This window comes from Phalangium opilio, unplaced genomic scaffold (assembly GCF_054372755.1).
Source record: "Phalangium opilio isolate 3A_F unplaced genomic scaffold, DU_Popi_V2 ptg000002l_1, whole genome shotgun sequence".
Classification (NCBI taxonomy): domain Eukaryota; kingdom Metazoa; phylum Arthropoda; class Arachnida; order Opiliones; family Phalangiidae; genus Phalangium; species Phalangium opilio.
Window position 1 is genome coordinate 11,509,651 of NW_028324144.1, and position 12,186 is coordinate 11,521,836.

The window sequence follows — 12,186 nt, forward strand, 5'->3', positions numbered from 1 at the left end:
CGAAGGCGAAGCCAGAAGTCATTTAGGATGTTTTAGCAGACGACGCATGGGAGATTTCTACTATTTTAGAATTTGGGGTAATTCGGCAAAAGTTCGGCAAAAATAATGTTGGGGTAAAATAGTGTTTGCCGCTGAGGTTTAAAAGATGGGTTTTTTTAATTTTTTCAATTCCGAACGTCACAAAGAACACTGATCTTCCCATTCCAAAGACTAATAACTAGACACTCAGATTATCAGATATACAACAAAATTACGACACTCCGCCTTTTAATATAGGAAGTTTAAGAGAAAAATTTGAGTGTAAGTGAAACTTAATAGCATAAACCTGCTAGGCTGCTAATTATTAATGTTGCTTATCCCCTATTCGTTAAATGATGAAACCCGCGCCTTTCTTTTGAGTTCTAAAAAGTAGAGTATAGATTTCCGAACCTAATGCAGATGACGTAAATGAGACTCAACTGAGAAAATTGTCAGTTAAAAATAAAGCTTTGGAAATGTTTTTTTTTTCTGTCATTCTTGTCCTCACTTGTTTTTAAAATGTGTATAATTGTGCAACATGTTGGCATTTAAATCTGTGAAGGGGCTAATCGCTTCGGAGTTTTCGTTCTTGTTATGGTGCGCATAGTCCTGGTCCATATTGAAGTAACGCCGCCGATACGGCGGTCGCTCATTTTCGGCGGCGAAACCTAGCGCCATTTTCGGAGGTGCAATGCTGCCAGACACATTTCCCTAGTATTTTTTGGACTGATTGTCGTCGGCTGCTAGTCATTCCGTATTTGGACACAGAACATCCCTAAAGGTTAACTTTTGTTCACGGAAACTTTAATTGGCCTTATTTCAATACTATTTAATTAAAATGGAAACCTCAATTTCTAAACGTGGAACAAAATATAGTAAAAAATTAAAGAATAAGGCTAGGACGCTGCCATTTTATAATTGTGCCCTGCAGTTCTCTCAATTATGAAGCAGACGATAATCAGTTACCAAAACCACGGCCCACCCGCTCACGGACGTGATCGAGTTAGGTATTCGAAAAAAAATTCCTCTCTCCGTAAATGGCGGCCGATCACGTGATTTTATTTTTCCCGCGGAAAACGCCGCGAGATTCTTGAGAACTATGCGGCGCTCAAATGGACCAATACTATTGACTTTCATTGCGTCTGATCAGAAATCCGCTTTGGTTATATTTATCGTTGGCAAACTAAGAATATCGTTGAGGTGAAACAAGACAATAGTGTTTATACTGCAAACCACTTTTGAATGTAGCTATGAGAATATAGGGTTAACAGTTGAGGCGTATACAATTGGGCCTTTTCAAACACATAAAGGTTATATCTCTCCTAAAGTTATACACTTCATTTCATGTTTTATTTCCCATTGACTATTTTCCATGTGTACAAGACTGTCAAGACATATCTTTATTGGGTGTAACATGTGTTCTGCTTTACTGTTTATTCGGTATGCTTGGAATACTGCTTTAATAATTCGTAAATTTTTACTTCAAAAAAAAAAAAGATAAATAATTCTATATCTAGGTAAATAAGTTTGTAGTAGTAGGCCTACTCTTGACTCGGAGAGGTAATATTTTTGTTTTTCCAACTTGTTCAAAAATAGTAAAGCTAATATTGAAAAAAATTATAAGAAGATGAGGTAAGGCTTGTGTATACTTTAATTCATTAGTCAGGCAGAGGGAAAACTTTGCATGTCCCTACAAAGCTTCAACTTCCAAAGTATTACCAGAAAAAACTTCGGGTATCACATTAAAATTAAGGCATAGGTGCTTAAATTAAAGGTAATTTAGATAATGTTGGCATCTTTGGCCAAATCGTAGAACATTGATTGTTCATTCCTCAAGAGAGAATATGGTGAGTCGAATTCCACAATTCGGCCCTGATCGAGAACCATCACCCTTTAAAAAGTTAAAAGACATCAAATTAGGCAGTGACATTGGTAAGGCTGTTTAATAGTTTGGTATTCTAACCTGTCGTAGTCTAAGATGGTGTTCATTCTGTGCGCGATGGTGATGATGGTAGAGTTGGTAAACTCCTTTTTTATGGTCTCTTGAATGAGATCGTCAGTGTCCATGTCAACCGAGGCCGTCGCTTCGTCCAAGATCAAGATCTTGGTGTTCCTTAATAGAGCACGAGCCAAACAGACCAACTGACGTTGCCCGACACTCAGATTGTGTCCACCTTCAGCCACGGGGTGATCCAGTCCCTGCTCGAGTAACTCCACGAAGGGTTTCAGGTGCGAGTGTTCGAGGGCGGCCCACAGTTGCTGGTCATTTTTTTGTTCAAAAGGATCGAGGTTGAGTCTGAGTGTGCCCGAGAAGAGGACGGGCTCTTGCGGGATGATGGTCAGCCGCGATCTCAAATCGGACAAGCCCAATCCCTCTACTTCCACTCCGTCTATGACGATCTGACCGCGTACCCCCTCTATGAGACGGAACAGCGCTAGCGTCAGGGACGACTTTCCCGCGCCTGTTCGCCCCACCACACCCACCTTCTCTCCAGCTTCGATCCTTATGTCTATGTCCTTTAAGACGAAATCCAATCCTTCTCGGTATCTGGTGCTATAGTCCTGGAACATGATTTGTCCTCGTTGGGGCCAGTCAACAGGTGGTTGATATTCTGGTTTCTCCCACTCAGCCTCGGACTCCAAATGGCAGTATTCGTCAACTCTTTCTATAGAGACTATATTTGATTCCAAACCCGTTGTTGTACCAATAAAGACTTTAAGATATTGCAGAAGCTGTTGCATCAAAATTTTAAATTTTTATTATACAAATAATTGAAGTTTCTTTTTTAAGTATCTAGTTTTTCTTCAACATCATTTATTTATATTCTTAACTTTAAAACTTAATTCCACTAAATCGGGAGTTATATCGCATTGTTGTCCACTTTGCTTTTTTACCACTGGCGCATTTAGGAAAAAAATATTTAACCACGAAAATAGAGATAAGAATGACATTTTCTATCTCTAGAAGTCGCTATATACAGAATTTGTGGGTGGAGTCAAAATATAAGCAGACGAAGTTTCTCAATAAAAAAAAAACCATCTAATCGATAATTCGATATGGTTTTTTTTTGATGGCGTGACGTAGCGCTTCACTGTTGAACATTTGACACACGAAGGTTGGCGCGGGATTTAAAAATTAAATTCCAATAATGCTATTCCTATAGTAATTGTATTCGTTTTCATTACAAAAATACTTCTACCATTGAAATAGACATAATTTTCTTAAAAAATGGGTTTTTTGCGAGGTCGTTTTTATAATTGAATAGCGCCATTTGCGCTTTGTGACATTTTGAGGGTCAGTAAGACGTTTCCCCAAGTTCCCCAACTATATTTTCGAAAACAGCGCTCACTTCAAAATGTCACTTTTCCATACAACAACGTTTTACGTCACTGTGACGTCTCGAGCCCATCAAGTAAACATCAAGAAAACAGCGATTTCCTTGAGATTTTCGTTACTGAACGTGCCCATAGACTACGCCTCCTCCGAAGCACGCAATGGTGCCTTGGTTGAAGGATGGTGGCGTGCAGTGGTTTAGGCTTGGTGCTAGTGGATAGCTTAAGTCTTTAGAAGAAGTTGTCTGTATTCTGTTGCGAGTTCTACTGTTTATATTTATTAGACTCTCACAACTGGAGGTATGGCGTCTAATAAAGAAATTTTTACCTAATTCTTGCTTTTTTAGCCCCTATTGTTTCACTTTTTTATAATCTTACATGTCCAGCACGAGTGTCCTTTCTGCTGGGGCAGCTTGTTTAACTCTATAAATATTCGTTAATCCTGGGCTAATTAAAGTAATTATAAACAGACGATACTTTATTTAAAAAAGAGGCTCCAGACGCGATTTCCCAAATCTCCTTTCGAGACTTTGCAGCCACGCTATTGGTTGGAAAATAAAGCTTAAAGGGACTGCAAAGAAGGCATCGGCGGGTGGGTAAAATTTATATGAAATACATCACAGACATCACATGATGCCAACTTGCCAAGATGCAAAGACTCCTCGTGGAGTGGAACTGGGCATCTACTCCTTGTTTTTTGCGAGATTGCAGCGCCAATTCCATGAAGTGGTAGTTTTCGAAATAAAACGAACTAAGCTTCTTTGAACCACGCCTCTCCTCGGTCACGTGCCTCTGACGTATTTCAAATTTTTTTTACCCACCCGCCGATGCCTCTTTACAGTCCCTTTAAATTTCCTACCAAAGGTGGCACTGGTGTAATGATTTTGGTTAGAGGGATATAATCAATCTTTTGACTACTATTGAAAAGCTTTCATCAAGGATAGATTTATATTTTTAAGACGGAATGGGTAACAGGGTTATTCGGGTGCGCGTCCAAGTCCACGACCCCCTTACCCGTGACGGAGGGGTATGAAAGAAGAGGCGGGTCTTATTTTCGTTACGGTGTTGTATGTATATCCGGGACAAATAAACGTCGGCTGCCCCTTCGTCTGACAAGCTGGAATGGGCTCGGATTGTAATTTTTGAAAGAACATTGTTTAAAAATGGAAGTTACACAAGACATAGGGCTTGCAACTGAATAAAAAGGGGAAGACCCAAGAAAATTAAAAGTGAGTTAGAATTGAGTAAAAGTCTTCATAGATATTACAACACGAACAGGTTTTAACCAAACACTAAGCTCACAAAACTCCTGGCCATTCACTAAGCCTTGGCTAACTTCATCAAATTCGTTTACAAAATCATGAGGATAGTAGACATGATTGGCTTGAGAAAGAATTAGCGAACACTTTTCACCCTTACAGATGTACTCCAAATCCAAAACACCGGCACCAAATTCACTATCCCGGCACCAAATTCACTATCTTCTTAATTGCTATTAAAAACAATTCCCGAATAATTTCCGGACCCTCACTTTTAGACGGCTCCATTTTGAACCCCGGTGAAGACGCTTATCTGTACAACCACGGCCAACTTAGATCATGAACTAAGTTAGCCGTGGTCCAACGCAAGAGGGGTCGTAGTCATAGCGACAGAGGTAAACAGGAATTACGTATTTTTGGCCCTGCTTGTCAGCAACGTCACCAACACGTAGTTTTAGTGAGCCAATAAGATAATTTAATTTTTACGTGTTGAAGGAAGAGGCTCGATACTTGGCCATGAGTCGGACTGAAGTAAAGGCCAAACGTTGTCCATTCCGTCTTAAAAATAAATCTATCCCTGCTTTAATTTTTTTAAATCAGAACCTAAAATTACGTTTTCAAAAATATATATATTGATAGTTTTAATAACTTAACTATTTTTAAATATTTTTAAAAAGTATTAGTTTTCGGCACCGCTCTGATCACTGCTCCCTCTACAGTCGTTTGGCAAAAACACGAGCGAAAAAACTAAATTACTACCGCGACCCTCCTCTCCCTCGGAGGTACAGTAGATTTACTCCTAAAAGTAGTTTTCATACTATTCTGCATTTTCGCCAAATTAATATTTTTCATTTCGATACGGATGCTTTGAAAGTTATGAAGGAATAATTCAAAGTAATAATTTTACTATGTGTAATTACAAAAAAAAAAATGTTAAAGCTTAGATTATGGCCATTTGGCTAAAATAAAGCAATACCAATATTATACATGGAAGCTAAGCCTTTGCAAAAATAGCCTAAAAATGTGGTCTTTTGGACATTACCTGTAACAATTTTGACAAATCGCGATCATCCTTACTCTACAACGTAACCAAGAGTTAAGAGAACAAAGAATAATAAACATGAAAAATCAGAATTATGTTTACAAAGGTTTTCTCAAATATGCGCCGCTTCCCCAGAGAAGGTGTTCTAGAACTCCCTGCATTCACCTATTTCCAAACAACCAACGAATCAAAGTCCCATTAGCAACGTCACTACGCGGAAAACAAGTTGGGCAGTATTTCGGGGCTAGTTTGAATTTCAAAATATCTAACATACTTTTCTTAATTTTAAACGCTTTAAATCGAGTTATTTACACATAATTTTAAGCACATTTTTTTACCTAAAACTACCCTCATCTTGTACTAGTCGGAAAACATTGAGAGTATCACGTTAATCGCGGATCCCATTGCCCTCTACATTATGGAAGCCAGCGTCCGAGACTCCTTTGTCATCTTCTCCTGGTAATAGTCTAATTTTTTAGACCAAGGCTTATATATTATATAAACTATATATTGTGTAATATTACTATGTAAATGTGGTGATGATATATTTCCAAAAATATTATTTGAAAAGTTTTTGAGGCCACTATTAAACAACCATGCTAAAGACGTTACTGACGAATGTGGAGCTTTCAAAAAATTAAATACGAAACCATTGAAGAATTAACCTTATAAAATATTCATTCCTAGCTCCAGAAACATTTAAAAGGAAAATGAAAGAACAGACAGTGCTGGCATTTGAAATTTTCGCGCGAATATTTTTTCCAAAAGAGCCCCATCTATGGGGAAAAATACTTTCCTCCCCCATCAATGTCCCTTAGCTCTAGACAAGCGGCCGCTGCCCTTGTTGTATCTAGGTTGTTATGGTGGCACTCACCCGATCGGCATTAGCCAAGATGAATCCTACAAAATCAGCTGGTAGAGTCCCTTTGCTCAAAACTACAAAAAATGCGGTGCAAAACATCAAGAAATTGCCCAAGATATTGTAGCGTACGGTCAGCCATCTGGAAAGAAATTGCATTTTACTCAATGGGCGAAATTAGTAGCGACTAGAAATGCCCGCTTTTCATTGTATTATCAACGCTTTTCAACGCTTTCGCTCCAAATTTAAAAACTAGCTGATGAAGCAAGACTCTAAAGTCGCAATTACAAAACTACCTTTGCGCCATGTTCATCATGTAGTTAGCGGCAGTGCATTCGTCGATCAATTTCAGGAAGTGTCCCTCGAAGTTCTCTCCGGCGTCACACGCTCTGATGACATTGCTGCCAGCAACAGATCCTTCCACGTACGAAAACAAAAAGGAATTTCTCAAGCTTGATATCCGCTTGAATTGACGATTGCTCGACATCAAAAAACGCTGCGAAGGATACGGGGGAATCTTAAATTCCAGAAGTAAATCCAACAGGAGTGGGCACTAGCACGCCGGAGAAGCTGGGTAAGACGCGTGTGCCTTCTACAGCATTTTGTAGTAAAAGATAATAGTGCCAAAACACTTTAAGAGACTCGATATTTCAAAGACTTGTAGTTTCTTGATTTTCGTGGGGGAAGTTTTTTGTGGCGCTATCTCATATAGCGCTAATGCCTCTTTCGCTCTTCTAAAAGGGATGTATAATCAAATGCTGTGATATGAAAATACGTTTCATACATATAGGGAATCTATAAATTATTTTCTTATCATTTTATTGATAGTATTTTAAATTGGTTAATTAAATTTTTCAAAAAACATTTTCGGGAACTAAATGGTTTTTAAAATCGCAGCATTACCATCAAAGGTTCTTTTTTCAAAAGTAAAAGAGTTTGTATTCAGTACATACGTAATATGTTTTTCAAAATCCAAATAAGACCCTTTTTCTTCTTTTTTAATCTCAAAGAAGTTTATGCTGTTTGCTAAACCCTTTTTAAACTTATTTAAATCCGAATATAAACCCTTTCTTCTAATGTATAAGTTGGGCAATTCTCGATAAGCGATAAGAATTGGCGCAATTGCGTGAACCTTTGGTAAATCTCTCTGACTCGATTCAGTACCATTGCGCGGAATTAAAATCAACCGAAAAACCCGCACTTTGGCGGATTTACGATTCTGTCCAATGGGACAATCCAATTGCACCGAAAAACCCGCACTTTGGCGGATTTATGATTCGGTCATTTTTCCCGATGGAATTTAAATAAATAAAAGAAAGAAAAAATTAAATTAACTTAAAATAATTTAAGGCCTACGTAAAATGAGCACTAGATCCCAACATATTCTAAATTATTATTTTAAAACTAAGGATTATAAGAACAAAATAGTAATAAATCAGCAAAATATGACGTAATAAAACCAATTGCTAATATTGATTTATAATTTTATGTTATATTTATCATGAAAATACTTTAAGCCAGCCGTTTCACTGTACTTGAGTGTATAACCGCTCAAAAGAGGAAGAGACGCCCTCCTAACCAAACCAAACCTAACCCTATATACCTAACAGTACCTTTTTGGAAAAGGCATATTATTTGAGAAATCAATGAAGATAAATATCAATATTTTTGACAAGGCGTAACATTGTTAAACGGTTTATAAAATATTACTAACCTAACCTAACCAAACCCAACCTAACCTAACCTGGTTTTGAACAAGAACGATTCATTGGATGAAAGCGTTTTGTTTAATGCTTAACCCATGCTCAAATATCCAAGTTAAATTTTTACTTTTTCTCTATACAATTATATTATATTATATATTTAGAACACACGGTGCTTTGTATTATCATTTTGTTGCATAGTCGTCAAATAGTGGAGTTTCCCAGGCAGTAAAAATGTATTGAAAACGCTAGCATTTTTGGGGTCGCTAAATTCGACAAATAGCGTCGTTCGAATTGTAAATACCAAACCCGCGGTTGGGCTAAATTCATTAAAAACATTGGCGGGATTCGGTCTAAAGGAATTCTGCGCAATGGGAAGATACCGGCCGCCGTATTCTGCAAGCTTAGCCTTCTGCACCCACTTGGATTATCGTCGCTCATTGGTCTGTAGAGAACTGGATTCTGGCTTCTTATTGGTGGTTTAGGTTTCGAGGCGAAATTGCATTACCGACTTTGGTTATCAATGTCAATATAGTTTAATAAAAGTAAACGGTCCTTTATAGTGTAAGGCGTTTAAGCTCGTGATCGAAAATTATTTCCACCAAGGCTTGGGTGTAATGTAAGGTTAATGTGACTTAATTAATCGTTCTGCGTCGTTAGTAAATAACATGAGCATTGAATGAGCCAACTGTCCATTTTTAAAGCCATTCAATTCTCATAATCACAAGAATGAGAATTGTAACGTGAATATGATATCCTACTGATGCTGCTGAATTTGGTTCACTCAAGGGTAGTGAGAGTATAAACTTTCAAACTGTCACCATCGACTATCCGGGTGTATAGTGTACCATGAACTGTACGTGTTATATAAGAAAAGCACCACTCTAAGAAAAGGTTTATGATAGATGGGTTGAAAAGTAAATATTGCAGTACGTTCAACTGGTAAATTTGGTTACGGAAGTGTCTAACAATATTAATGCGAATGAGTCTTTGATGTGCTACAGATTTTGGATAAAAACACTGGTATAAATGACAGTTTCGGTTTTAAGTTAAGGATAAATTTTAGAGACAATAGATTTTGACTTCAGTCAATATTGATGACGTCCACGCTTCAATCTTTAATGCCATTTTTAAATTGCTATAATCAAATTTAGAAAATCTTTCAAAATATAGTAAATGTTTAATGCTACACCACATTTATTTCTTTATGTTACGTATGTTGTTATAATTATTGGAGACACATAATTGATAACTAATACTGATATTTATTATTGATACTGAAATGATTGATGTTACATTGTACTTAAATTCTTAAAGCATTACTGTCCTGTCTAGAGTCCCGGAGAAGAGTGAAGCTCTCTCCTTATGGCTCCCCGTCCCCTCTATGAGACGTGTTTTTAGCGCCCTCTATGTGAGGGCATACCCATTAAAATTACATTCACAACAATACCTTCCCCCAAAATGTTTTTTTTGCATAACACGCGAACTTTGAAATTAATTGTTTTTGGTTTGTTGTTTTTAATGTCACTACTGTTCATGCGTCGTCACTTCGATAGCGAGCATGCGGTCTTCGGTTGCGTGCTGGCAAGATCCGCTTGGGATGGTTGTGGTCGGTAGATACCTTTTTAAGTGTAGGGTTCCCTGATGAATCTTCCGAATTTGGTGGTTCTTCCAATGAAGAGTCTACCGCACGCGATGTATCTTCCGGCTGTGGTTCTACCGAAAGCGATGTATCCTCCGGCTGTGGCTCTACAGAAGGAGATGTTTTTTTTTCGTTCTACACCTTTTTCCCTTGGGGTTGCATTGAGTATTTCAGGTGTATGGTGTGATAGCGTTGGAAGCTCTGTGAACCTTAATGAGGGTATATCAGGAACACGGACTGTGTCGTTGATCGTGATTGGTTCTGTGCTAGGTGGTTTTAGTCGTCGGCGGATTTGGTTCCTGTGGCGTCTGACTGTTCCTAGACTTGTGGTAACCTCGAACATGGTTTGACCTATTGTATTTTGGATAATTCCTTCCACCCACTTCTTTCCTCTTCCAAAGTTGCGGACGTAGATCGGATCTTGAAGCCCGTAGTCGCTGTGTGGCGTGGTTTCCTTAGGTGGCGGTGCATTCTTAGGATGGATCAAATCCAAGCGAGACATAATTTTCCGACCCAGCATGAGCTCGGCCGGAGACTTTCCTGATGCTGTCGGAGTTCTCCGATAGTTTAGGAGTAATCTTGCGATACGAGTTTCTAGAGGCCCATTGACAAAGGTCTGTAATCCTTGGCTTAACGCATCGGCTGCCTCCTTTGGATCGCGGCTTATTTTCTTCAAAGTCTCCTTGACAGTTCGTACCGTTCTTTCGGCTTGGCCGTTACTTGCTGGGTGGTACGGCGCTGTCGTGAGATGGTGTATTCCATTCAATGTGACGAATTCCTTAAAGCTGGCGCTGGTAAAACAAGTACCGTTATCTGTTACGAGCGTGGGCATGATGCCATAGCGGGCTATATGCTGTCGTAATGTGCGAATTACGGCTTCCGTTGATGTGGTTGTTGTCACTTCCAATTCGATCCACTTGCTTTAAGCGTCGATTATCACCAAAATGTATTTCCCTTCTATAGGGCCGGCGAAGTCCGCATGTACCCTTTGCCAAGGTTTAATCGTTTGGGGCCATTGCTGGTACTCTGCCTTTGGCATGGGTGCGGCGTTTTGACATATTGCGCAAGTTTGCGCAACTTCTTCTATTTGGGAATCAATTCCCGGCCACCACAGTTTTGATCTCGCCGTACATTTCATGGCCACTATGCCCTGATGGGTGCTGTGCAACTCATCTAGTATTTGATGTTGACCAGAGATTGGGATTATTACTCTGTTGCCTCGTAGTAGTATGTCATTGACACTAGATAGTTCTTGCCGCAGACGAAAGTACGGTTCTAAAGGCTTTGGTATCTTGTGCGGCCAGCCCTCCCTCATGTGTTTGGATACTGTCTGTAAAAGTGGGTCCTCGGTGGTTGCTTTGCCGAGCTGCGCGGCATTTAAAGGTCCGCGGTCCATTTCGGTTAAGAGCAACACGTACTCCATAGGTACAGGAGTATTGATGGCTGGCGTTGGTAGTGGCAATCTACTTAGCCCATCGGCGTTTCTGTTAAGGGATCCTTTACGGAATTGGAGGTCGTAACTATAAGCAGACAGTAGCAAAGCCCAGCGCTGAATACGGGCTGCCGCCATAGGTGGGATCTGTCGTCCTGCCCCCAGTAATGATACCAACGGCTGATGATCCGTAAGTAGAAGGAATTTCGTGCCATACAGGTAATCGCGGAACTTAGTGACTCCAAATACGATTCCTAAGGCCTCCTTCTCCAACTGAGAATAGTTTCGCTCCGCTTGAGTGAGGCTGCGGGAGGCGAATGCTATTGGTTGGTCAATTCCGTCCTTCGAGAGGTGGGAAATGACGGCACCTAGTCCTACAGGTGAGGCGTCAGTTGCTAAGCTAATTTTCTTTTTGCTGTCGTAGTGGACTAGCAGGTTTGATTCTTTGATCGATCTTTTAGCATCCGCAAATGCACTTCTCTGAGAAGTTGACCAAACCCAACGAACATTTTTATGTAGGAGCTGGTGTAGTGGCTCAAGTTTGGTAGCGTTGTTATTGAGAAATCGAGTGTAGTAATTCAGTAAACCCAAGAATGAGCGTAGCTGTTCGACAGTCTTGGGTTCTGGCGCTTCCATGATGGCCTGCATTTTTGGCTCTTGGGGGTGTAAGCCCTCGGCGTCGAGATGGTGGCCCAAAAATCCACTTGGTGCTGACTGCTGCATGAATTTGCACTTCTCCAGTTTCAATTTGAGTCCATTTGTTCTTAGGGTTGTTAGTACTTCATCCAAGCATTTGAGATGATCATTCTCCGTGCGCCCCCCTAGCAAGATATCGTCTTGGAAGGGCAAAACCGCCGTGTGATCTCTCAGAAGATCTTCCATATGACGTTGGAAAATA

At 39.7% G+C, this 12,186-nt stretch overlaps 1 protein-coding gene across 1 annotated transcript in view; it reads right to left on the minus strand.

Annotated features, from left to right (window-relative positions):
- Positions 1-1,646: 1,646 nt before the first annotated feature.
- Positions 1,647-12,186, minus strand: part of LOC149719775 (ATP-binding cassette sub-family C member 1-like) — a 46,502-nt gene continuing 35,962 nt past the window's right edge. The window contains exons 18-21 of the mRNA XM_089854193.1: positions 6,808-7,007; positions 6,527-6,653; positions 1,982-2,751; positions 1,647-1,909 (exon numbers count right to left, since the gene is read on the minus strand). Of these exons, the coding sequence (XP_089710319.1) occupies positions 1,798-1,909; positions 1,982-2,751; positions 6,527-6,653; positions 6,808-7,007 (1,209 nt within the window). The 3' untranslated portion in view covers positions 1,647-1,797. The remainder of the gene's footprint in view (positions 1,910-1,981; positions 2,752-6,526; positions 6,654-6,807; positions 7,008-12,186) is intronic.